This window comes from Lycorma delicatula, chromosome 2 (assembly GCF_047948215.1).
Source record: "Lycorma delicatula isolate Av1 chromosome 2, ASM4794821v1, whole genome shotgun sequence".
NCBI classification, from domain to species: Eukaryota; Metazoa; Arthropoda; class Insecta; order Hemiptera; family Fulgoridae; genus Lycorma; species Lycorma delicatula.
The window spans coordinates 23,084,542-23,111,421 of NC_134456.1; the positions used below are offsets into that span (position 1 = coordinate 23,084,542).

The 26,880-nt window shown below is 32.1% G+C and overlaps 1 protein-coding gene across 6 annotated transcripts in view; it reads left to right on the forward strand.

Moving 5' to 3' along the window:
- Window positions 1-26,880, forward strand: part of kis (chromodomain helicase DNA binding protein kismet) — a 235,158-nt gene that overhangs the window by 16,022 nt on the left and 192,256 nt on the right. For 5 of the 6 annotated variants that reach the window (XM_075358465.1, XM_075358467.1, XM_075358469.1 and 2 more), the window contains exons 2-5: window positions 2,079-2,979; window positions 5,458-6,856; window positions 12,952-13,086; window positions 21,140-21,774. In XM_075358465.1, coding sequence (XP_075214580.1) covers window positions 2,183-2,979; window positions 5,458-6,856; window positions 12,952-13,086; window positions 21,140-21,774 — 2,966 coding nt within the window. In that variant the 5' untranslated portion in view covers window positions 2,079-2,182. The remainder of the gene's footprint in view (window positions 1-2,078; window positions 2,980-5,457; window positions 6,857-12,951; window positions 13,087-21,139; window positions 21,775-26,880) is intronic. The other variant, XM_075358468.1, reaches the window with a different exon arrangement.

A 26,880-nucleotide genomic window follows, 5' to 3' on the forward strand; every position in this document is an offset into this window, starting at 1 on the left:
GCAAAGAGGTTTTCTGCATTCTCGTGACATCTGAACACGACTATTTTTAAGTAAAAACTGTTGCAATTTCCAATAAAAAGAACTGAGAATATTTGTTTTTATTAGTAATTACATAATGCTTATAAGTGCATTCCTATTTTTAATTTTTAACACATAGATCTATGACTTGTGCATCTCTGTTCATCATAATATCAATACTTAACTAAAACAATTGATGTAAAAAATTTATACTTTATTTAATTGTCTGTCATTTTTTTTAATTATGGTATATTTTCATCATGCTTGTGTCAAGTACATTGACTAAAAAAAAAAATTAGTCTTATTATAAAATAACAGGACAAAAGATAAAATTTGTTATTTATTCAAAAATAGCTGTAATTAAGCAGAAGATCAACTGTTTTATTAAACGTTGGAACTTAAATGGCATCAATTAATTCATTAATATAAATAAATCTTAATAATAATAATATAATGTTATGTAACACTATCATGATTTGTATCTGCGTCCATATACACAGACAATAATGTTTAAAACAGCAATCTAATCTCACAGCAGAAGGTGCAGTTACTTAACTATTACCACCAGAATGTGAGTGTACAGAGTAGTAATTTATAAACTCTCCAAATACACTTCACCTTGTCGACTAGTAGAAAACTATTATGTGGATTTATAAATATAATAAATGCCTTCTTATTTGTAACATTAATACAGTTGTATAAACATGTGGTAAAACACTATTCTGTTTGCCCAAACATAATGTAATCATGAGATACAACCCACTACCACTTAACCAGACAGAGATCTGGGTTTAATTCATAGGTTTTTCTGATTTTTAATCCTTTTTTATTACAAAATTTTTAAAAGTTTCTTTATTATTTGCAAAGTGTTAAACATTTAAACTACACAGTACTTATACTATGACAAGCCTGTCAAGTTATCACTTTCTTATTTCCCAATAACATTTTCTTACTTTTACCCTGTAGTAACTTGCAGTTAATGAGAAACATGCACCGAAGTGACTTAGAGTAAGCCTAATTTTCTTCCTATTGTGCAACATTTTCAGTACAAGAATTTCTGCTCGGAACAGAAATTAGAGTTTCAAGAAAAACATGACATTAACAAAATATTGGTACTACATTTATAAACTTTTGTTAATCATGTTTAAATAACAAAACAGTGATTATTATCAGTATCATTTACTTCATCTTTTTCACAGAATCTCGATAAATCTTTTAAAATAGCTATATTATGATTGTTCACAATCGTTTATAATTCATTAATAAATATTTTCTTCGACACTTATACATAATAATATCTCTGTATCAAAGGTTTTCTTTTCACATGTCTAATACTAATACATTTTGGCTTTATTTTACCAGAATTTTCTTTTGTTTTTTATGTGCTACTTCTGCCTTCCAGTAATCATATTTTTCTCTTACTCATTACATCTTTGCCTTAATCTTTCAGTCTGTGTACAGTTTTTATGGTCTTTTTTAATTTCTTAACTTCAAATCGGATTTCATCATTGCTTAATTACGATTGAATCAATCTTTGGTCCAGGAAATATTTTATTGACCATAATTTGGTTCTGAAATCTCGTTCTCACGATTACATTTATTTTTATCTTCTTTCATCATCTTGATGAATCATTTTTTGTCATTTTAGGTGTTATAATTAGATACTTTTAAAAAACCTGTAGTTTTTTTGGCCACTTCAGGACCAGGCTCCAATCTCCTTCACTTTTTCTTTGCTGTTTTCTCTTATCTCAGAACCTCTTCATTTGTATTGATGTTCTTTACTTTAAAAAGAAATCTTTTTAGTTATTGCAGTTTGTAAATGATATAAATAGTGTTAGATAAAAAGAAAAACATTGATAAATCGGCGAAGAAATGTTAAGCTAGCTAATATTCCATAAATGCAAAAAATAATAACTCTTTACAACAAAACATGTTGGTTTATACATTTTTTATTCCCTGAGTTTTAAAACGTTTATTTTAATGTGAATTGATTTATTTTATTATGAATTGTGCCCTTTTTTGTTTGGTTTTGAAATAGTTGCATTTTTTTTTTGTTACAGATACTAGCAGTTGAGGTATTTTAAACTATCTGCAATGCAGGCATCTGAGTTGAGTTCTCCTCAGCTCGGGAGCAGTGTGAATATAAGAGCATAGGATTGTTAATATGGATTCTTACGACTTGTTCGGAGAAGATGTGGGTGGGAGTATGTTGGATGGTCTGGCAGACCTCGGGTCTGATAACTTTGATCCAACTCCTCAAGCAGTTGCTCGTGATGGTGGTGGAGCAGGCGGGGGTGGATATCCCCATCAGCCTTCTTACCCCCATCAGATGCATCAAGGAGAAATGCATCAAGAGTCCCCGCTTCAAAAGCTAGCATCTTTTGGCGGTGATTTTAGTTCCAGTAATCACATGCAAAATGATCCCACTACACAAAACATGTTTCATCAGAACCATAGAGGAATGTGTCCTACAAATACGACGACAAGCAGTTATGGTAGAAGTATGATGCCTCAACAACATGATATGAGGCGAACAACAGGGTCTGGAGCTCAGTACGGGCACTATGGTGCTCCACCGGATAATATGTATTCAATGGATCAGTCACAGGGTATGACAGATAATAGCATGCAAGGGTGGAACAGTGGGCACAGTTACCCCAGTTCGATGAGACATTACAACCAAATGACACCAAATGCTTATAGGCAGCAGCATATGTACCAACCAGAGAATTCTATGGCTAATCAGCAGAAACTTGGGCAGGCGCAATATGGAAATGGACAACAGGGAATAATGGCTTCAATGATGGGTACACATCAGAATATACCAGCAGCCAGTAGTGGTTATCAAAGACAACAACCTCAGCAGCCGCAACAGCAGCAGCCGCAACAACAGCAACAACAACAACAGCAGCAGCAGCAGCAATGCTATCCTGTGTATCCAGCAGCTGGAGCTTATTCTAGGTAAGGTTATTACATTTAAAAAAATTTTTTTTTAGTAATTTATTAATTTTTTCATCTGCCAACAACAGATGTTTGTGTTATTTTCTTGTGAAGAAGTTCAACTGTAGAAATTCGTATGAATAAAGTTCTGCTCTACCCTTGTTGGTGTAGCTGTAGCTGTAGTTATAACTTGTGCTGGATTAATTTCATATATACTTTCTATTTGAAAGAAAAATAACCATTATTCATAGCTGTTATCTATTTATAGATATTATCTATATCTATTATCATAGCTATTATTTTTTACCATTATTATTATATTCATAGCCCTATTTCATTTTTTTTTCTAACTACCTTAAATGTAAGGGATGCTTTTGTTTACTAGTATTCAATAAATGACATGTGGTAAAATTCCTGGAGCTTCTTTTCCCCATAAAGAAATCTAGGTATTAAGAACTTATTTTATTGAAAAATATACTCGTATCACAAATTGTAAAATTTTTTGTTATGAACATTATTTAAGGGTCATTAAATGTAAAATTTAAGTAATTGTCTATTATAACCTTTTTAACACAAATAATTGAAAATCGTGATTTTTCCTAAAACTACAGTTTACAATAATGTGTAAATAAAAACTGCATCAGTTAAGTGAAAACACAAGCAATTGGCATTGAGTATAATGGTGTTCTTTTAATGTTTTTATGGTTGATCGGTGGTGGTATGAGTCAGCTTCATTTGATTATAGTCTCCCATATTTCTTATTTGATGATACTGTAGCAATTGATTGATGCAGAAAACACCCCACTAGATTTGTAAGTAAAACATTGCTGCAGACAAGATAATTTTGGTTTAGAATTCTTTTACAATCATTGCAAATTCTTTTACAATTATATTTCAAATTAAACAGAAAAGTCAACAGAATATTATTCTACTTACAAGACTGAGATAAGACTGCTTGAATTTTTATTGTTAACTAAGAATTTATTAACCATAACTTAGAATTTATAAAATTCTATATTTTATTTGTAACATTTTGTATTGCTGCTCCATATAAAATAAATTATATATATTTTGTGCCACAGAAAAATTTATTTTGAATAATTTTTTTATACATGATTTTATGTGTTCATTATAAAAATATTTGAGAATATTGAGCAACAGCACTACTGTGTTCAATAGAGCTGTATTTTTCATTTTACTTCATTTCTTGACAACTTTAATGCTTGAAAATCTTATTGTAAAATCTCCATGCTACTTTCATAAATTATATGATGAATTAAATATTTAAAAAGTACATTAGAATCCTCTCAAAAAAAAAAGATAAATTTCAATATTTATTCAACTTCACAGCGGCCTTAGAGCAAGTAGGTGGGTTTTAGCTTATCTTTCAAAATTAATGCATTAGTAACTAAAAACAGCTTTTGCATTTATGGAAAAACTGCCTTATGTATTACATTTTCCATCTCTTTCCTTATTTTACAGTGAAAGAGTTGGAACACTCCGGATTGGTCTAGTGGTGAACTCTTTATCGCAAATCAGCTGATTTCAAAGTCAAGAGTTTTAAGGTTCAAATCCTAGTAAAGGTGGTTACTTTTATATGGATTTGAATATTAGATGGTAGATACCGGTTTTCTTTCGTGATTGGGTTTCAGTTAACCTAACATCTCAGGAATAGTCTACCTGCGACTGTACAAGAGTACACATTTACATTCAATCCTCTGAAGCAATACCTTATGTTGGTTTCAGAGGCTACGAAAAAAGAGAGTCAAAGAGTTGGATTTATTGATCTATGCTGAAAGTTTTAAAAAGATATCATTAAGTGGTACCAACGTGAAGAGTATTATTTTGATAGTATAATATTATTTTGGTGGCTGCTGAATTTCTTTTCAATCTTGTCTTGCTGTCTTTATTTACAGAAAAAGGAATCTGTTGGAAGAATTTAGTGTAGATTGTACCCACAACCTAGTTATCCACAATGTTAGCAAATGTTTTGTGATGTGTGTTTCTCAAGAACGCTCAATCTCTTTTTACTACTGCCTTGTACAAAGTAAAGGAAGTATTGTGATCGCGAAAAATTTCGGTTTTCAGATTTCAACAGGAATATCCATTTTGAATATCCCTGAATCAATTTTGATTAGTTTTGGCAAATCCAAAAAATTTGGACATTTTCTTAACTGCATTGCTCAGTAATGTTAGCTATTGACCATATTTTCCTAAGTATTATAAATATTGGTTTCAGATAAAATTCATCCTTGTTCCGTTGTTCCTCACTTTAGTTTTTGGTAAATCCCTAATAATTTGTTTAAAAAAGGTATTGTAGTTGAGCTCGTAAAACATATTTTGATGTGACAAAATATTTAAATGGAAATTAAATACTTAAATTCCTCAGTGGTATATTCTATTTCATTATACTTGACTGTGATGGATCATTGTGTGTAGTAGTAAATTTTGGTGACTATTGAATGTATACTAATTTGCTGTAATTAATTTTTTGTGCAGCTATGGAGCAGTTCATCAGCAAAATCCAAGAATGCCTTCTCATCATATGCAATACCCAACGCAAGGACAGCATCAGATGGGTGATATGACTTCATCTCAACCTTCATATAACCATCTTCAGTCACATCCCTCGCATCCCTCACAAATGTCTCATTCTGGTTTTGGTCAGCAGCAGCAGCCACAGCAGCAGCAGCAGCAGCAACAGATGACTAGGCCTATTGGAATAGAAGTTGCTGGTGGAGGTCCACAGTATCCGGTTCCAACAGCTACTACTATACCTTCCAAAACACATGGGCAGGGTAGTCCACAACCACAACCTCAACAACAGTACCGCCCATCAGCACCGTTCCCGCAGTTATCTCCCCAAATGTCTCCTCGACCACAAATGTCACCTCGTCCTCAGATGTCTCCTCGACCTGTTATGTCACCTGCAAAACCTACTACTCTCTCACCACATCCTCATTCACAAAGTACGCTCTCACCACGACCAGCAACATCTCTCACTCCAAAGTCCTCCACTTCATCACCAGCATCGTATCCTCAGCAGAGCACATTGCAGCAGTTAGAACAGTTGGTTATGCCTCCTAGTGGAAATTCTACAGATTACCCACCTTATAGAAATGCACAGCCTGCTGCACCTCCTCAGTGGCAACCTCCTAGACCACCGATTAATGGTAATATGGGAATGGTTGATTCTCAAGGAATGCAATCATATTCAGCACTACCGACTGAAGAATCTAGGCCGATGGAACCACCAAAACCTCACGTTCCTTCAGTAAACCAGATTCCTCCCACACCAATGGGAGTACCTGCGATGCAACCGGATATGAGTGTAACATCTGTTAGTGAACCCAGTGGAGCAAATAATATGGATTTTACTCAGACTCATGAAAAATTTTCTTCACCTCCTCACATTCCACCGACAATCCAAAATTCAGAAGTTCCTGTACCTGTTCCTTCATCAGGAGTGGAAACGGCCAGCGGAACAGCAACAGTACAACAGAATCTGCCAATCCAGCAACCTCCTCCACAACAACAGCCACAGCAACCACCGCAGCCACCACCACCACCACCACCACAATCGCAGCCACAGCCTCCTCCAATGAGTGCAACTTTAGATCCAGTTACTGGTAACATGGTGCCAACAAGTGGTTATGACAGTATGCCATATCAAAATGGTGGCAGTAAAATGGATGATATGATCTCACCTCCTCATCATCAGCAGCCAGATCCACCACAGATGCCACCGGTACCGACCAATGAAATTTCAAACCTCTATCCTGAACCAAGCCGTCCAGTTTATCAATCCCCAATCAGTCATCAGCAAGAGATGGCTGCGTTACAACAACAACTACAAGAGATATATTGTATGCCTCCTGCTCCTGAAAATCAACTCAGGGTAAGACTCTTATCACAAACATGCATTTCATGTTTAAAGTAACTTTGCAGAAGATTAGAAGTTTTTAAAAAATAATAATAACAGTTATTTAATATGATTATTTTAACTAAAATATTTCAGCGTCAATTATTAAGAATTCCAAAAATGACTTAAAGATTTTGTTTATATATAAAAAATCAAACTATGAAATATTTTGGGTTTCTTTATTTAAAAATTAAAGTACTATTGACTAAAATTAAACATGAAAGATAATAAAATTTAAATGTCCACCACGGCTATGTTGGTAGGCATTGATGCAAACTTTAAATTTCATACACTATTTTTGAACATGGGAGCTTCAGTCTCCCTTATGGTGGCTGGAATGTTTGCTGGATTATTAGCATAAACTTTAATTTTCAAATAACCCCAAAGACAAAGTCAAGTCACAAGATCTTTGTGGCCAGTTCACATCACCATTCTGTGAGATAACATGTTCAGGGAATATTGAGCTCAATAACGTGTTGTTTTCCCATGTTGTGTGTCATATAACATCATCTTTTTGAAAACAAAGATCATTACTGTCAGTTCCATTTAGTTGAGTCCATACAAAGTCTGTTAGCATTTCATCATGTTCTACATTCACTGTAACAGCATTGCCGTGATTGTCTTAAAAGAAAAATGGGCTGATGATTTCTCTGGACCATAAAACACACCAAACTGTACATTTTTGCGCAAAAGGTGATATTTCATGAATAATTTTGAGTTTTTTCTTCTACGCAAATTCAACAGTTTTGTTTATTTACTGTACTGTTTAATGAGAATAGGCCTCATCACTAAAGGCGATTTTATACACAAAATGTGGATCTTTTGCTTTTTTCTGTAACATTCAATAACAAAATTTCAAAAAATTTTGAACAAATTTTTTTAACAACATTTGGTCCCTCACCTTCAACTTTTGAGTCAGCTGAATTTTGTATGCATGTAAATGTAAGTTCTTGGTGTAAGATTCTCCATAAACTGGTCCGAGGAATGCATAATTCTTGAGGTCACTGTAAAGTTGATGATGATGGCTCATTTGCAGAACGTGCAGTTTCTCCTCCCTGAGTGTGGTTTATTGTGAACAGACAAAGTGTTTTAGCCCATCGGGTTGGTCTAGTGGTGAACCCGTCATAGCAAATCTGCTGATTTTGAAGTCAAGAGTTCTAACGTTCAAATCCTAGGAAAGGTACTTTTATACGGATTTGAATAGTAGATAGTGGATGCCCGGTGTTCTTTTGTGGTTGGGTTTCAATTAACCACTTATCAGAAATGGTCGATCTGAGACTACAAGACTACACTTCACTTACACTCATACATATCATCCTCATTCATCCTCTGAAGTAATACCTGAAGGTGATTCTTGGAGGCTAAGCAGAAAAAACAAAGTGTTTTAAAATTTGTTCACTAAATCTCGAATTGCTTGTTTAGAAGGATGAAAGCCCTGAAAAAGTTATAAATTTTACGGTTTCTTTTATGTACTAACCATTTTCATAAGTTTTTATGATTCCAATACACTGTTCTTGTGAAAGTGGGGCCATGGCTAGCTATTTGTACACTACTCAAGTTGGTTTACGTGAAAGTTTACCTCAAACAAAGAAAACATTTTGTAGTTACTGTCATTTGAAATCCTAAAGCCAATTTTGGAAACTCATTAGTTGAGTAACCATTATTAACTTAAAGGATGACTAGATTTTTTATTTTGAAGGGTTAAAATTGATATGTCTAAAATAAAACAAAACAAAAATATTATTTGTACACTGACAAAATGAATTGTACTCATACATTGCAATATTATTTTTATTGATTAAACAAATTACAAAATTTTAATATACATATTAAATTATTAAAAAAAATAACATGCACAATGTGCTGCTTATAATCGAAGCTTTTTTAAGTGCATCATCAAGAAGATTATATATATATATATATATACAACATATACATATGTGTTCATTGAAATTTAAACTTATTGAAATTAAAACCATACTTTATTGTCTATTAGTATTATTAAATGGACCACCAAAAACTACGTTTAACTGAATTCGGCAATTGAGAAAGGCTATTCAATTATCTTGAATTTATTTCAGGTAGGTAGTTATAATTTGTGTCTTTCACAATACATGTAAATAATTGTATAGAATGGAGATGTACAAAATAATTTTTTTGCTGTTGTTTACCTTTTTCCACATTGCTTTTTTATGCAGATTACAGCTCGCTATTAGAATCTTTCTTTCTTTCTTTCTTCCTTCAGTAGCTTACAGTAAACAAAACTTTACAAATTATTTAAACAATTTAATTTAATCATTTTTAAATAAAAGAAAGGCTGCCATTTTCAATGCAAATAATTCTCAAAAGTTTGTTTGTTAACAGTAGTTAAATTAGCTATTTTTACCATTAAAAATATGAAAAAAATTCATGCTTATTTAAATTAATTAAAGATTTTGTGGAGGTGAAATTTGGTTGAAAAGTGTCATAAAATTTCTGCAGTAAATTTCTCTTGTCCACCAATTTTCAAAAGTTATGTGTGATTTTTTATATATATTAAAAGGCTTTAGATAGTAAAATGTATTTTGATAAAACTAACGATTAACAAGATTTAAAACATTAAAATTGCTACCAATTGAAATTTGTTAATGTGTATACACATAATTTTTTAGTGTATCGAATAAAGTGATAATATCTTATCTGATCTGGATATATCATTTTTATTTTTTTAAAACATGAAGTGATGGATAGAAAGAAAACAAAGGGGAAATTCCCATTTTCGTTCATTTTGGTATTTAGAATCTGAAAATGAGTAGTATGTAGGTGTACACCTTTTTTATTATTCTGAGTGTAGGATTTGATGTGAAGGAGTGGTAAAAATATTTTTTTCACATATGATGGAGGTTCATAAACAATATTTTTATACCTTGAGTTAAGTTATTGTGTTTATTCTATTGTTTTATAACATAATGTTTATCTTGAGGTCAGCTCTTCTTTCATTCAGAACTAAAATAACAATAGTTAGTAAATTCTACAGCATCCCTAACAAAAGAGCTATTAATTTTAAATCTCCTTAAGCATTCACATATACTTTCTACTATAAATTTTTTCAGTAACTACTTTCATAACATTGTATGTCTGTTTCACAATACCATAACCAACTGCTATTGAGGGATATTACCATTATGAGATAGGACTGTTTTTAAACTGCAGTTGTACTCATCTATCTAAAAGGTACCATTACTCAATTTGTGATCGTGCCCTAATTTATGGATTCAGTATCCATACAAAAAACAGAATTATTTTCCTGAGGAAAGTGTTGAGAAATATCTGTCGTATAGTTATAAAATTTTGATATTTTATGCAGTTAAATTCCAACCCTGCTGTCTGGATCCAAAAAGTTCAGGTTGATTTTTTTTATGGTTCAAATCCCTAACCAAATGATTCAGTTTGCCTTGTGATACATAGTGAGTCTTGTCAGATTAAATTTCAGTCGTAATCCTTTTCCACAGTCCTTACTTCATCATCATTACTTTTAAACAGAAATTTGTCTGGCATTTTTGGAACTGGCATGGCTTTGAAGTACATTTTTAATTGCTTATGCAAATGAGGGATACAATACTAAATATAAAAATTGTGGATATATTGATTAGAGAAACTAAAGATAATTTAGTTCTCACCAAACTGGAATATCAGATTGCATACATGTTTTAACCATTCTCTTGGTCTACACAGTTTAATGCATATTATATGATGAGCCCGTTTCTTATCTTGGTCTCTTACTTTATACCCATAAAGTTTAATTGATAAACTTCTAATTAAATATTTACTTTTGTGATACAGATAAAAAACTTAGGTGTAAGTAAAGAAATACTATGAAAAGTTGCAACAAGGCCAACCAGTAAGACCCAGTATTAAATATGCAAATTATTCATTAAAAGGAATATGTCATAGTAAGGATGTTAATGTTATTATAAACAATAAATTTAATTTGGTTTAACAGTTTATAATGCTGTTAACCATTTATAAATTTAAATATTTTTTTTTTTATAATTAAAAACCGTGTGTGTATTCTACTACGTGAAAGATTTTCAGAACTTAAATTTTGAATTTAATAAAAAATTCTTTAAAAACTTAAAAAAAAAGAAAGGGTAATGGAAAAATTCTGATTCCAGATTCATTTTCAGCATTACATTTCAGATATTACATTAAAGAAAAGAATTGCCTATCGGTAATAATAATTGCAATAAAAATATTTATTAAAAAGGAAAAAATTGTAAGATCTGTGTGTAACTGTAATATTTGAGAAAGTAAAATCTGTTGCCTTAATTTAACATTGATGTTTAGTGTAAACATAACATTTTAATTCTTTCCCTTACTAATTTGAACAAAAAGTACTAATAGATATTATGATGATTCATCATTTAATGTTTAAATTTAAATTTGTAAGTTTAGGTTTTTCTAATTATTTTAATATTAATAACAATCTCAAATGTTTGCAATTATTTCATTCATTTGTTAAAATTTTATTTGTTTAAAAATTAGAAATTCGGTCACATTAAATAATTTTGAATTTTTGTTCTTGTAGGCTGTTATATTGATAGAATTTTTTTGTTGAAAATTCAGTATATGAATATTTTGTCATTAAAATCATAATGTGACTATATTCCCTTTGGTTACTTGGCAATTTTTAGGCAAATCTTGACTATAATTTGGTTTTCATTGCTTCCAATACATCTGCCCTTCTTATAAGTTTAACTTGTTGCACTACTTACATGTGTAGAATTGATAAAAGCGATCGCTAATTAAACGTATTCCAATTAACAACATAACTTTCTTGTCAAACCATTATCCAAGATTTATGTGGGGAGAAGTAGAGTACTAACAACTTTTTTAATATTACAATTTTCATTTTTTCTTATGTTAAAGAGTGTACATGTTTTAAAAACAATGTTTCTCATCTGCTTGTGCATGGTAGCACTAAATTGTTAACTTCCCTTCAGTCTAATGCAAAAGTGTGCTTTCATTTAATGTTGCAAAACCGGATAAGTTTTTTTGTAATTCTATTATTTGATCTATTGCATTCCCAAATATTGTGCTGTTTAACTGCGGTCTGTGGTCTTTGGTGTATATACTTTGTCACTTTTATCCAATCTCCTGAAGAGTAATCATTATCCAACTTGTTACAGAATGATGGATGGTTCTGGATTGTTAGTGTTCTGAATTTCCTAGTCTCAATTTTTTAACTTTTTTTAAAATCATTTTCTAGGTTTTGTGTAATTGTGTTCTAATGCTTCATATGATAGCATGGTAAAATATTTTGCAACAGAAGAATTTTTTGGGGTGAGGTGTAAAGTTCCAACCAACCCTCAAACAGGGAGTTTTTTTTGGGTAAATACTTATAATTAACTTGTAGAATCTTCCTTTTAGCAAATGCTTAAAAATTTTTATTAATGAAGTTCTGTGTTAACAGTAAAAAAAGTATTTCCTGGTTTTCTTAAATATACACTTCGGTTTAGCCATGATTTGTTTTTAAGTGTATGACTTTTACAGTTCAATGTGACATTTATTAATGAATTTTATACAGTTTTTATAAAAAATGAATTATGAAAATGCTTGAAGATATTTTTAAGATTAGCATAGTGCAATTGAATATCATAAATATGTATGATTGATTTTGTTTCATGTAGGTGCTGTTGGTTAAGGGGAATGTTGTGAATATTTTTTCAGTATCAGTAAAATAAATAATCTTAGATTGATTATAATGACTACTAGTTTTATGGTTTTCCTTGCTTTTTATTTCTATTTGATTGAAATAAATTTTTATTAAATTGTACTTACTGCAGTTTTATTTTATATCAGGCTATGTTGTCGGAAAGAGGATCAGTAAAAAAAAATTTAGTTTTGAAAAATTTTAATAAAAAAATAGTAGGCTTTTTTTATTGTGTTAGAAACATTCGTAAGTTGTTAACTCCTAGCAGATGTTACATTTAACTGATGTGACACCTGCGCAGTAAATGTGTATAATTGAAAAAAAATAAAAAAATATTTTGAACGTTTAAATTAATGTACTATAATATTGTTGTTAACAGATGGGTAACTTACGAGAAAGAATAGCAATGCTGCAACAGCATGAAGCTAATGATCAGTGTATGGGTGGTCCACATTGTTTGTTGCAAAGCCCCATATATAATGCTAGTGCATCTGCTATGGACCCTACACTTCAGGTACATAAACACTGAGTTATGTTTAGTTATTCGTCGTCTGTAAAATTTTTTTTTTGACGTTTAAAATATTGTTTTGAACTAAACAATTAATTGTATTTTATTTGTTGAAGTACTCTTAATTTTAAATCTGTTTAATTTTACATGTGTAAGGACCAGGCAGAAGGCGCTGTGATTACACATTTCTGTATTATAGTTGTTCATGTTCGTATTATGGAGGGCATCGGGTGGTCTTCCCATCCTTGGAAAATAAATACAGCAGTGTCTAATTTAAATAATGTTTACTTTTAACCTGTGTTATCCCTTAGATCATGTGTGCATCTAGCAGTCACAGCTACTTGTTAGGTTTTATGCCAGATAGGTGTATTTTGACTTCTGCCTTCTGAGTTAACTTAGCAGATATCCTTACTGTGGATGTTTGGTAGTGGTCACCTCTTCTATGCTAGCGTGCAGGCTTTTAGTTTTTTACTGTACTCTTTGGGATAGGTCCTGAAACACTATTCCATAAGAATTCTCTGAATTATAAAAATTGATTTTGACAGTAGGAATCTACGTATGATTTAATCTTACAAGAATATATACAATACGAAAACTTTCAATAACGAATATTCAGTTGCTTAAAAAAGTAAACATTAGGTTATTTAAATTCATTGGCTTATTTTGATCAGAATTTGATAGTAATTGCTTCCATTGTCTGCTTTCTCGGCTATAACGTGCTTTTACTGCTTGCATCTGTTGGATTAATAAAGGCATGACTGAGTGACTAAAAACATAACCAAACTTTCTAGCAAAACCATTAATCTAGAATAATGGTGGTGATAGATAATCATCTAGAATATTATAAAATGTCATGACTTTTCCCTGAAACTCGATTAGTTGTCACACAATTTTAGAAATAAATAAATAAACTTTGAAAATTGGTAACGTCAGTCAACAGATCGCTGGTACTAACAAACTATCTATCAGAATTATGAAAAATCTTCATTATTGCATATTATATTTTCAGAGCTGAAACCACTTTCAGTTAACTTATGATGAACTTCTAGTACCCCGGTTTCAGCATCCTCAAACAGGTTTTTTTATTGCAGACTGTGGCCAACAAATACGTATTCACTTGTAGTACAACCGCAAACTTGACTTGATAATTTACATAAATTATTAAAATTTGTGGAATTTAGATCTTACATGAACTGTATAAAAATGATTTTAAACATTTAACCATTGATTTTTAATCATTTCTCAGTTTAAAAATGCTGATTATAAATGTATATTAATTATTAATAAATCGATAATTTAAATAAGTTCTAATATTATGTTAATAAATTATTCAATTTATAATACTACCCACAGAAGTAAAATAATAATATATAGAGCGTCTCAAGGAAACTAGAAATTTTGAGAATGGTGTTTGTAGCCCTGGGTGATTTGTAGTGCTGAGTAATATATAAAATTCAGCTTACACCATCTTGTCATTTAATTATTTTGGATCATTAAAACATTGCATAATGTGCTTTTGCCATTAAAGCTATTTATAAAAGTAAAGACAGAATGGAGGCAACACACAGAGAATATCACGCATCACTTTAATTTAGGACATCAAGATTACAAACCTTCAGCATATAATTAATAAATGTCTATGGAATCTTGAGGAAACTAGTCAGCTCTGAAAAAGAAACCTTCAGTACAAATGTTAGGTGATGTACAAAACTGTTAGTACGCCAGACAGTACAGTAATTATTTAAACTGATATCATAAGAAGCCTTCATTTTGTCAATTCATCATCTATTGTTTTACAGTTGCTTCATTCAAGTATTCCAAGAATATTGGTAGATGAGTTGTGTTACCATCAGTATAAGTTGCAGATTGCCTGAAAATTCAAATCCAATGACCTAATTTGAGGGCAATTCTGTGAACAAATTCTTGAAAAGATAAATGAGGATAATGAGTTTATTAATAATCTACGGATGTCAGATGTAGCCCATTTCCACTTCAATTTATTTGTTAATAAACAAATTTTTTGTTACTGGACCCAGTAAAATTCTACACAACAATCACAGTGTCCATTACATGACAGTGAGGTTGTTGTCTATATGCTGTGATAGCCATCCCAATTGAGTTGGCTTGCGACTGCTGCCACATTGTCTAGGTATGTTGCCGTACTAGAAACATTTATTACATAAAAAACTAGATGAGATTTCACAAATTATTGAAAATGCCATGGTTCAGCAGACTGATTGATGTCACACAGAACACAAATATCAATGGCAATCATATCTGTACATTGACCTTGAATCTTATCAGCATATTCATTGATCTGATTGATAGTGAGTTCTAAGATCAATTCTGTTATAAAAGAAATAAAACATTTATGATGTTAGTGCTATAAAAATGTACTCTGAACTATAATTACCTGTAGAACAAAAGATTCGTTTTGGCATATGTTCTCACCTTTCAGGGGGTAAGCTCCTCTGGCAGTCATCAAATGCTGTGAATGACAGTACTGCTATTAGTGGGTGTCTAATGTAACAGCAGTACAGGGTGTGATGTCCCTCATCTTCCAGAGATACTGCTCTAATACATTGCAGATTGATGGCAACAGATGATTAGTCACTTATATAGTGTGAAACATCCTCATTATTGCCTTCATCATCATCTAATAATAAGATAATAAGCACTATGTACTGTTAGGATGCTAAACTTCACTAAAGGAATGTTTGTATTTTATTAAAAAATATGTATAAAGTGTGTTTTTAAACAAAGATCAATTTTGTATAAAAAAAACTTAAAATATGAACAAATTTTATTATTTATGTATAAATACTACTTATTTACTACTTTGTTACGTAGCTACCTCAACTTCTCGTTTTTCATAGTGTTTCATTAGCTTCCGTATTCCTTCTTCAAGAAAACTTTATTTTTCAGTTGGTCGTAATCATTAAACCTTTGTGAGGCAAGCCATTGTTTAGGCTGATAAAGAAATTATCACTGGTAGCTGTCAGGACTGTAGGGTGAATGATTAAAAGATTTTCAGATGAAATTTTTCCAGTTGTCTTGCTGTTGGATTTGCCATGTGTGGCCAGGCATTGTCATGCAAAAACAGAATCCCATGGAATAATAGCATACTTTGTTTGTTTTTTATGTCTCTCTTAGATTATTTTAATGTTTTATAGTATATATTGGCATTTACAGAAGTTCCACAATCACTAAATTTGACAAGCAAGACATCCAGCCTTTTTAACCCAAAAAGCACTAGCTGTAAGTTTCTTCACTGAATACTATTTTAACTTATTCGGTCAGGTAGATGATGAATGCTGCCATTGCCATTGAACGCTTTGTCTTGATGTTTGAATAAGTAATTGAGGTTTCATCTCTATTAACAGTGTGATCAATTATTTATCACCTTCATTTTTTGTATGTAGCAAACATTCATGTGCTGCAGCAATACAGTTTTTCTTGTGTCTGTTAATATTTTTGACACCCATCTGGCACATACTTTTGTATGGCCTGATTTTTCAATTAAAACTAAAGATCATTTTTTATAAATTAAAGATCATGAAATAAGTCAGCAAGACATGTTAAAGCACTGGTTTTCTCAAATTTTTCATCTTTTCTCATCAAATCATCTGTTGATCACCAAATGGAATATGGAGCAAAACTTAACAGACTTACTGAAATACTAGTATGCAGTACAAAATTTCTAGTAATGTGCTGGTCCCTATCAGTAAGAGTAGTGTAAACAACCACATGCCTGCTTATGGTTAGCACAATGCGAATATATAGATACCATAGACTTATACGTGGTTAACAGTTCGTAAATAAATTGGTAAACAAATAATGGAATCAAATTCTAGCTGCTTGCAGAATTACAAGTTCTCTGTAGCATTTTTCAACAATAGGGTACAGTTTGCTTTTTATTCAGAATGAAGGTACAGTTGCTTAACAAAATAAGAAAAATATTTCAGAAAAACATTTAACTTTTGAGTTATTCTTGTATGTTATTTTTATTTATCTTTTTTTTAATAGAAGCTTCCATGTGGGATATTTGTTATGTGGCAGTATGAGATGCCACATATAATTTATTTTGATTAAGGTGGTTTTCTGTCTTCATAAGAAGGTGTAATGAGTTAAGCAGATTTTAATTTAATATCTGCTTTTAAGTTTATTTACAACCTGTTTTTTGGTTTATTTTTAAATTATATATCCAATCTAGTTTTGTATATAACCCTATATACAAAACTAGGTTGGACCTTTTTGGTAAGCAAGTCCACTTTTTTGTTTCTTTTTTTCTCAAAAATAACAAAAAAAAATGTGCATTTTTCATTTATATAACAATAACGGAATTAGTCAATAACTAAATAATATTTTTACCGAAAAAGGACCAGTTTTTCATATTAATATACAGTAGAAGTCCGATAATCCGGCACGTTCGGGACCGGCTCGGTGCCGGACTACTGAAAATTCCGGTCTATCGGGCGGTAATTATAAGTACAATAAGGTTAATAATTAAACTACAAATACAGTATGCAAATACATACAACAAAGTTTATTTTACATCTCATATAATGTATGTACACGTACTGTAAACATATTTCACTTAGATTTAAAAAAGTCACGAATGTCTTTTTGTTTTCTTGACTTTTGGCGTTTAGTATAAAATTTATTTCTACTGATATGGAAATCAATAATTTCTGAAGCACTGTAGCTAGTACTAGCCTCAGCAAAAGAGATAAAATTATTTAGTGATTCTGCAGCTTCTGCCCAGCTGATTTTTTCCTTTTCTTCCGTTTTGGCATCTGAGTCACTTTCTTCAAGATTTTGAGTAGGCTGAGGGTTTACTACAATGTTGATAATGTCCTCATCGGTTAGTTCTTGTTCAACAGGCTCATTCTCGTCGATTAGAAGCCACTCCTCTACCTCATCTTCAGGCAGGTTTTTCAAGGGATTGTCAGCACTTCTAACGACATCCAAAACTTTGGTCAGAGCGCCTTGATGGTTTTCTTCCTCATCAGTCTGTAGAGTTAGGTCAGATGCAGGGTTTGCAGCTGGCCAAAGTTTTCTCCAGCATTTTTGGAGTGTTGTATTTTTTACCTGGTTCCAAGACAGTGCAATAGCATAGACGGCATCTTTTACTGTAAACTTTTTTTGAAAATCAGTCACGTTACAGTCGGCATTTAACAGGCCTTGAATAAAAGACTTTCTATAAAAGCATTTAAAATTTTGAATTACCCCTTGGTCCATGAGTTGAATCAAAGATGTTACGTTAGGTGGGAGCAGAGTAGCAACAAGATTTCCAGAAACTAACTCATCTACTGGCGGGTGGGCTTTGCAATTGTCCAAAAGAAGGATGGCTTTAGTATCTTCTGGTAGACCAAGGCTTTTGAAGGATTCCTTGACCTCAGGCACAAAGTGGTGAAAAAACCAGTCTTTAAAGAGGGCGGCAGTCATCCACGCATTTGATTGAGCATCGTATTGGACAGGCAAGTGTGTAACATTCTTAAAAGCCCTGGGTTTTGCAGATTTACCTATCACAAAAGGGGTCACTCGGTGGTTTCCAGACGCATTAGCACATAGCAAAACGGTTAATCTGTCTTTGTTTTTTTTAAAACCCTTGGCTGCTTTTTCTCCTCCCCCAGCTAGTGTAGATGTTGGTAAACATCGCCACAATAGCCCTGTTTCATCAGCATTGTAAATCTGTTCAGGTGTTAAATCATTATCAGCCACGATTTTCTCAAATTCATCTTTGTATTTTTCTGCAGAGTTTTGGTTTGCTGAAAGTGTTTCTTCAGTTACATCAAGTCTTCGAATTCCATGCCGAAACTTAAAGTTTCTGAGCCAACCATCAGAATAATTACATTCACTTTCAGCAACTCCTAAATCTTGGCCGAATTTCTTTGCCTTTTCAACAATCATTGGCCCTGTTACCGGCTTTCCTTCAGAACGTACTGCACTAAACCATTTGAACAATACACTATCTAGCTGTTCCAGTTTTGGTTTTTTTAATGTTTGTCTAGAAGCCAATTTTTCAGTTGTTACCGATTGAGAAGCAAACTTCATTAGTTCATCTTTTTGTTTTTTAATGTCATAAATAGTTGATGAGCCAATATTAAACTCATTCATTAAAACATTTCTATTCTCGCCTTTTTCTAGCCGTTTGATGATTTCTAGTTTCTGATTGAGAGTCAGTGTTACGTGTTTTCGTTTCTCTCGTTTTGAACTCGAAGGCTTAGGTTTTGAAAACATGGTCACCGTACAGTTAGAACGAAAATCACTTTTTTTATAAACAGTTTCAAAAGTTACGTTTACTGCGATGTGAAAGGACACAAAACAACAACGCACAAAAAAATGGCGAAGACGCTTCGTGATTGATTAACGGAGCTGCACTGCACCTGAATTTGTTGTGACAGCCGAGACTAGCCGGCAGCTAATTGTTTCCGAACAATACTGAGTGCTTCCGGATGATCCCGAACTACCCCGAAAACTTCCGAATAGCTCTCGAGCGTTTCTATTTGCTTTAAAGACACACTTTTGGAGAAAACCAAAATTGTTACAATTTTCCGGAGTGATGCCGGACTATCAGGCATTCCAGACTGTTGGATGCCGGACTAATGGACTTCTACTGTACTAAGTTTGGAGGTAGGTTTTATAATGCTTCTTTCTTTAAGGTTTTGCCATTATTAGAAATATTTTGATGCCTTTGATAGATTAAACCAGACAATTAAAATTGATAAATGACAATATTATTGGCAACTTTCCTTTTACTTTTTTAAAAAAAAATTACCTCAATTCTTTAAGGCTCCTAGTCTATTCAATGTTTGTTGTTGAAATTGGTACTTAAATTTTATTTGGATTATAGGTTAAGTTTGGTTAGATTATATTTATAATTTCTCTGCAAATACCCACTGATTTGGTAGGGAAAAAAGTGGTAGCTGCTTATTAAAGAAGGTCTAGTAGATTTAATAAAATTTTGATGCTCTGGATTTGACATTTTGACTAATGTTAAATTTTTTTAAATTTTTTTTTATAATTTCTCTGCAAATACCCACTGATTTGGTAGGGAAAAAAGTGGTAGCTGCTTATTAAAGAAGGTCTAGTAGATTTAATAAAATTTTGATGCTCTGGATTTGACATTTTGACTAATGTTAAATTTTTTTTTATTACAGTAGTAATATCCTAAAAACACTTTTTGAATATATGTATGTGTTGCTGTGCATAGTTACCAGCAAAAATAATGTTTGATGCAGGAGAAAGTCCCAGTTGGAGGAAAAGCACCAGAGTAGAGTGCCTTGTAATTGGCAGTAGTGAATTTAAAAAGTTGTATAAAGTCATTTTAACTACAGAAATTTTCTTCAGGGAACATCACAAGTTTCTTAACAACCAATATAACTAACTGGATTGTCTTTTGTAGGGGAAAAATTGGATGTGATAGAAATAGTTCAATTTTTTAGGGATTTTTTATTTTGTAAACTTTTGAATCATCTTTATTTTAAGATAAATCAGCAGCATCTCTCTTAAGAAATGAAGTGATTTCTCTTATTAATTTCTTTATTGAAGAATTTAAAGATTATGTATTTGCAACATAATGAAATATCCCATGTTAATGTTTTTAATTTCTTATTCCTTTTATTCTGTGAAATTATTTATAGCTTCTCCAAGTTTTGTTGGAGTGTATTGAAATTGTTTAGATCATTGTTTATATTGCTTAAAAATAATATTGGTTAGATTGTAATCCAAGTAGACTTAAATTTATTATTTATTTTTTGATTCATGAAGTTACTCAGAAGCTTTGAAGTTTGTGTAAGGAATATGGATGTGGGATCTTGCAGCATATGAAAAATGCCACGAATCAAACTATTCAAATTGTAAAATTGCTATAGTGTATCAGATTCATTCACTTCTGGATAATCTTGTATTTTTTGAATAATAAATTGTAATGAAATGATCTGTCTATTTAATACTGTTTTGTAATTTTTTTAGCCGTAAATTAGTTCAGTGTAAAGCTAGTTTTATGTAAACTTTCTAATAAAGATTATTTATTAAATTTTTTTTTTCATTTTAGCCTATAAGAAGTGGCAGAGGTAAAGGACGTATGCGTGGTACAGGGTCTCCTCGTGCAAGGAAAAGTCGGAAGAAGCTTGAAGAACCACAGGGACCACCTGTTGGATTTCCTCCTCCTCCTCCACCACCAGAGAATCTCAATGTCCCTGCAGATATGGTAGTGGCAACTGGTGGTCCTATACCCGGTCCTGGTCCTGGTCCTGGCCCTGGCCCTGGTCCTGGTCCTGGTCCTGGCCCTGGTCCTGGTCCTGGCCCTGGCCCTGGCCCAGGACCAGGCCTAGGCCTAGGCCTTGGCCTTGGCCTTGGCCTAGGCCTAGGCCCTGGTCCCGGGCCAGGACCAGGGCCTCTGCCTGTGCCTGTGCCTGGACCTATTGAGCCACCACCTCAGTGTCTCCCAACCAACATGGGTGGAACATCTCCACCTACTAATATGGAAGAAATTGTTGCTCCTCCTGTGTTGATGCCTGTAATACCGGTTTCAATTGGGCCTGGTCCTGGCCCACCTTCAGATCAAGAACTACAACCTTTACAGTCAGAACCACCTGAAACAAGTGTGTTTAATTTCACTGAAGATGAAGAACCGCCTCCACCTTTACATTCTGGAATAGACCCTAACAAGAAAGTTAAAATTCCAAGGTAACATATTTGCTGTGTCAAAGCTATTTTTTAAATATGTAAGATGTATAATTATCTGTTTATTGAAAACATTAGACGCTTATTAGAATTCAATATTCTATAAAATAACTGAAGAGCTTAGTACTTCAGATGTGAATTTAGTCTATTATGAACTATGTTTTTTTATGGAAGAGTGCATACTATTTTTAATAAGAAAATGTGTACTAGGTAATCTTCAGTAGCCTCCTTTAAATATAATGAGGAAAGAGTTATGAATGAATTTTGAAAAGTATAGTTAAAAAATATTGTTAGAAATACATTAAGAATGTTGTTAAATGCTAAGAACAATTTACTTATTACTACAGTGTGATTACAAATTGCATGGCATCTCTCAGGAGATGATTCTGTAGCCAAAAATAAGAAAAAGAGTTGATATAAACATAGGCCAGGAAACAGTTTGTTACAGAGTTTCGGCTTGCAAAGCATTGAGCCCTTCTTTCTCCTCCCTCTGAAATGAAACCATACTAAAACTCTTGGGGCACAAGTCTAGGGATAAATTTGGTGATGCCTTATGGTATTTAATCTAAGAAATTGAAGAGAAGTGGTCCCAGACTTATATCTTTCTTAGATTTTAAGTAAAACAAGGTAAAACACGAAAAAGTTTTGTCAGAAAATAACTTTTTTAGGCTTGGAATTAAATAACTTTGCTAATTTACCGATAAATTAAAAATGTGTAGAGAATTTAATTCTGAGAAAATTTATGTAAATAACGTTTATTAAAGTTAAACACAAATTTGAGAAGTTCAACTTCAATTACAAACAAAACACGCAAATTGGATGAGAAAAGTGGTGTGATTTTAAACAGAACAATTTACAGAATTTTAGTAGAGTTTAATTTCATAGAGGGAGCAGAAAGCAGGGCTTTAATGTTTTGTGAGCTGAAACTCGCTAATGAACCATTGTCTGACTTATATTTATATTAAACTTTTTTTTCTTATTTTTGGCTATAGAATCATCTGAGAGATTACTGTGCAATTTGGAATCATCCTATGTAGTAATAGCGCGTAAATTGCTCTGTTTATGTGCAACTATTTACTGTATGTTACAAGGGTAAGTCAATTATTATCCGCAATATAGTTATAAATTTTATTGCAATACAAATAGATAACTTACATATACATAATTTTTCACCATAGTCCCCTTGCATTTCAACGCACTTGGTTTGTTATTGCACAAGCTTCCTGATGCCCTCATAAAAGAAGGTTTTCGGTTGAGCTGCGAGCCAGGAATGGACTGCTTCTTTCATTGTTTCGCCCGAGGTAAATTGATGTCTCTTGGAGTGGACCAAGCAAGTGGTAGTCAGAAGGGGCAAGATCAGGACTATATGGAGGATGAGCCAGTACTTCAAAGTTGTGTTTCTGGAGCGTTTCAGCAGTGTGGCAGCAGTATGTGGAGGGGCATTGTCGTGCAACAACACAACACCTTTCAACAGCAGTCCTCGGCGTTTGTTTTGAATTGCAGGATTCAGCTTGGCAGTAAGCATGTCACTATAATGCGCACTGTTTATTGTCGTGCCCCTTTTATCATAATGTTCCAGTACTGGGCCTTGTGAGTCCCAAAAAACCGTAAGCATCAGTTTTTCTGTAGATGGTTGGGTCTTGAACTTTTTTTTGCAGGGCAGTTTGGATGTTTTCATTCCATACTCTGCCGTTTACTTTCCGACTCGTAATGATAGATCCATGTTGTTTCGTCACCGGTGATGATTCTGTCTAAGAAGATGTCCTGTTCGTTACCATAGCGATTTAAATGTGTTTGGCAGATGTCCAAGCGCGTTTGTTTATGCAACTGTGTGACTTGTTTTGGGACCCATCTTGTACAGACTTAATGAAACTCAAGTCTGTTGTGGATGATTTTGTGGGCAGAACCGTGACTAATTTGCAGACTATGTGCCACTTCTTCAATAGTTAGTCGTCTGTCTAAGAAAACCATGTCACATGCACGCTCAATGTTATCCTCATTTGTGGCAGTAAACGGTCGTCCGGCTCCTTCATCGTGTGTAACACTTGTGCGACCATTTTTTAATTTTTCAATCCATTCGTAGACACTCCATTGCGGCAACACACTATTCCTGTACTGTATTGAAAGTCTTCAGTGAATTTCAGCCCCTGATACACCTTCCGACCACAAAAAATGGATCACTGAACGTTGCTCTTCTTTGGTGCAAACAGAAACCGGAGCAGCCATGGTTAACGGCAGGGCAGCGATCCAACCTGCACAGACAAAACAACAATTAAACCACGCATGCATCATCTACGCAATATGACAGTACTACCAACATAAACAAAAATATAACTACATTGCGAATAATAATTGACTTACCCGTGTATTAATGAAAGAATATTGTTTAAGACATGAGCAGTCCAAGTGAATGTGAGTAAATTTGGGCATGAGCAGAAGTATCAACTGTTGAACTTAAAAATTTCTACCAGACTTATCTGTGAATATTTAAAAAACCATGCTTTTTTAATATAATGTGTGTGATTTTTAAGCCATGTTTGCTTTTGTGTGCGATTGCTTTTCTGTAATGACATTCTGTCTTAGAGAAGATGCATTCATGTTTGTTCTCAATTGTGTTCATGTTTGCACTGTTATTTGTAAGCTTTTTGTAGTTCCAGAACTTAATTTAGTAGGGTTGTATTTGTTTACTTAACTTGTACATTAATGTACATATTAGGTTATATATCATTTAACTCGTATTGCTCTACATTTTTATCAATAAACAAGTTATCAGGTGAAAATTAGTTAAGATTCTTTGCGTAACCGTATATTTGTCATATATATTATGTATGTATATATATATATATATATATATATCTTATGGTATAATAAACAATATACCATATAAATGGTATATTGTTTATTATTAATCGTGGTGTTTGCATTATGTATAGACTAAGCAAATCATAACATTTTTTTTGTGGGTGTGAGTGGCTCGTATTCTGCAGTTAAAATCTCTTGTTCTTTTGGATAGCAGTTATCCATTACCCGGAAGAAAACCTTGAGTCAAAATTCTAAAAAAGGTTTGACCAGAAAATTGTTGCAAAATCTCTTGTTCTTTTGGATAGCAGTTATCCATTACCCGGAAGAAAACCTTGAGTCAAAATTCTAAAAAAGGTTTGACCAGAAAATTGTTGCAAATCTAATTTGCTAATAATTTTTTCTCTTAAAATCTTTCTGAACTCTATTCTGTAAGAACAAAAAACTGTTTACTTCAGTGTGGAATTGAAGCCCTCTGTTCAAAATTAAAGTTCCTCTCAAAAGCTTGAGCAAATATTACAGGATTTAATTACTTTTATCTCTTAAATTTCTTTTTGTAAAGTCCATCCTGAACGAGAATGTTATAAAAATCTATGTTTCACTAAAATATTTGAAGACATTATGTACACCTAAGATTTCAGTTGCTAAGAAATCATGTTTCTTGAAGTTAAAACTGATTTTGCTTTTCAAAAGCAATTCCACATAAACAAAAATCACTACAACTTTTTGTATGTTGAGCTAACATCATAGTTATCGTAACTAAGATTATAGGCTATCAGGGGGCACAAATTAAGATGGTGGGTTGGATCATGTGTTCAAAAAAAAAAAAAAGCTGAAAAGCTTTCACCATTAGTTCTCTATGAAAAGCAATGATGTTATGAAAAAATGTTTCTGAACAATTTCAAAGTATTAAATTTAAAAAAACTGATAATGTTTGCAAGTATTAAATAGGAGATTTCTACAGAATGGATTTCTTGATTTTGATAAATAAAAATAAATTAAGAAAGATTCAGATTTCTTAATTTCACTAGTGGGAAGCTTTCAGTTATTTTTTAATCACTAAATAAATTGTGTAGTTTATTGTGTGACTTAATCAGTATAAAATACAGTAGAATAGAATATGCCCTTGATTTAGCACACACAGTGACATGAATTATTAGCTATTCATACCATTTGCCGTAAAACAGTTTGTAATTTTATTATTTTAATTGAGACATATACTGTGATATGTCTTTGTTTATTACAAGAATTATATTGTGTCTGGATGTTGATGATAATGTTAAAGTGTTTTTCGCCCAGAAAAATAAAAATAAATGAATTATTAAATTTTCTTAATAAATTTATGCCTAGCTCTTTACGTAATTTTCTTCAGCATTCTTATTCATCATGAAAGACTAAAAATGTAAAATATTTAAATTTCTTATGAAAAATAGTATACTTCATCTGTGAAAAATGTAAAAAAAATAAAATGTTAGATTACTGATCAAAAACAGATTGCCTGATTAAATTAAATGCCGAAAGAAAAGTCCTTTCGGTTTAAAATTTTAGCATACAAATTTTGATTAAAATACTTTTGATCGGTATTAAGTACAACAAATATTGACTTAACATTTATAGCAGTAGGATGTTTATTTTTAAATTAAAATTACTGTAAACAATTCAGTTAAATTTTTAATAATTGTAATGTACAGTACTATTTACAAAAGTGTGCAGCAATTTTACTTTTACTATTAACCAGTGAATAAATAAATCAGTTAAAAATAAAAAATAAAATTTTAAAGTATGGAAGACAAAATAATTAACAACAAAATTTTTCATTAAAAATGTATAACGCAGTTGGTTAAGTAAAATTAAAAAATAATCGTGTTTATATAAAATCCCATCATTAACAGTAATATTAGGTAGTTACAATTGCCTCTTGCCATTAAACTATGCTATTTTTTTTAAAGAATATATCCAGATAGATGTTAGATCCATACAAAGTTTTCATTATTAAGTTATGCAGATTTTATAATACTTCTTATGGTCTTGCCATTATTAGAAATATTTTGATGCCTTCGATGGATTAAACCAGACAATTAAAATTGATATATGACTAATATTATTGGCAACTTTCCTTCTTTTTTTAAAAAAAAAAGATAATATTACCTTGATTTTTTTAAAGATTTTATTTTATTCAATTTTTGTAGTTGAAATTTATATTTAAACTCTTTATGTTCTTTTCTTATTTTTAATATTTGTAGTCTTGTAAATGACAATTTCATAAGCAAAAGTAATTATAACAATGTGTATTACAGTTTGAATAATTCT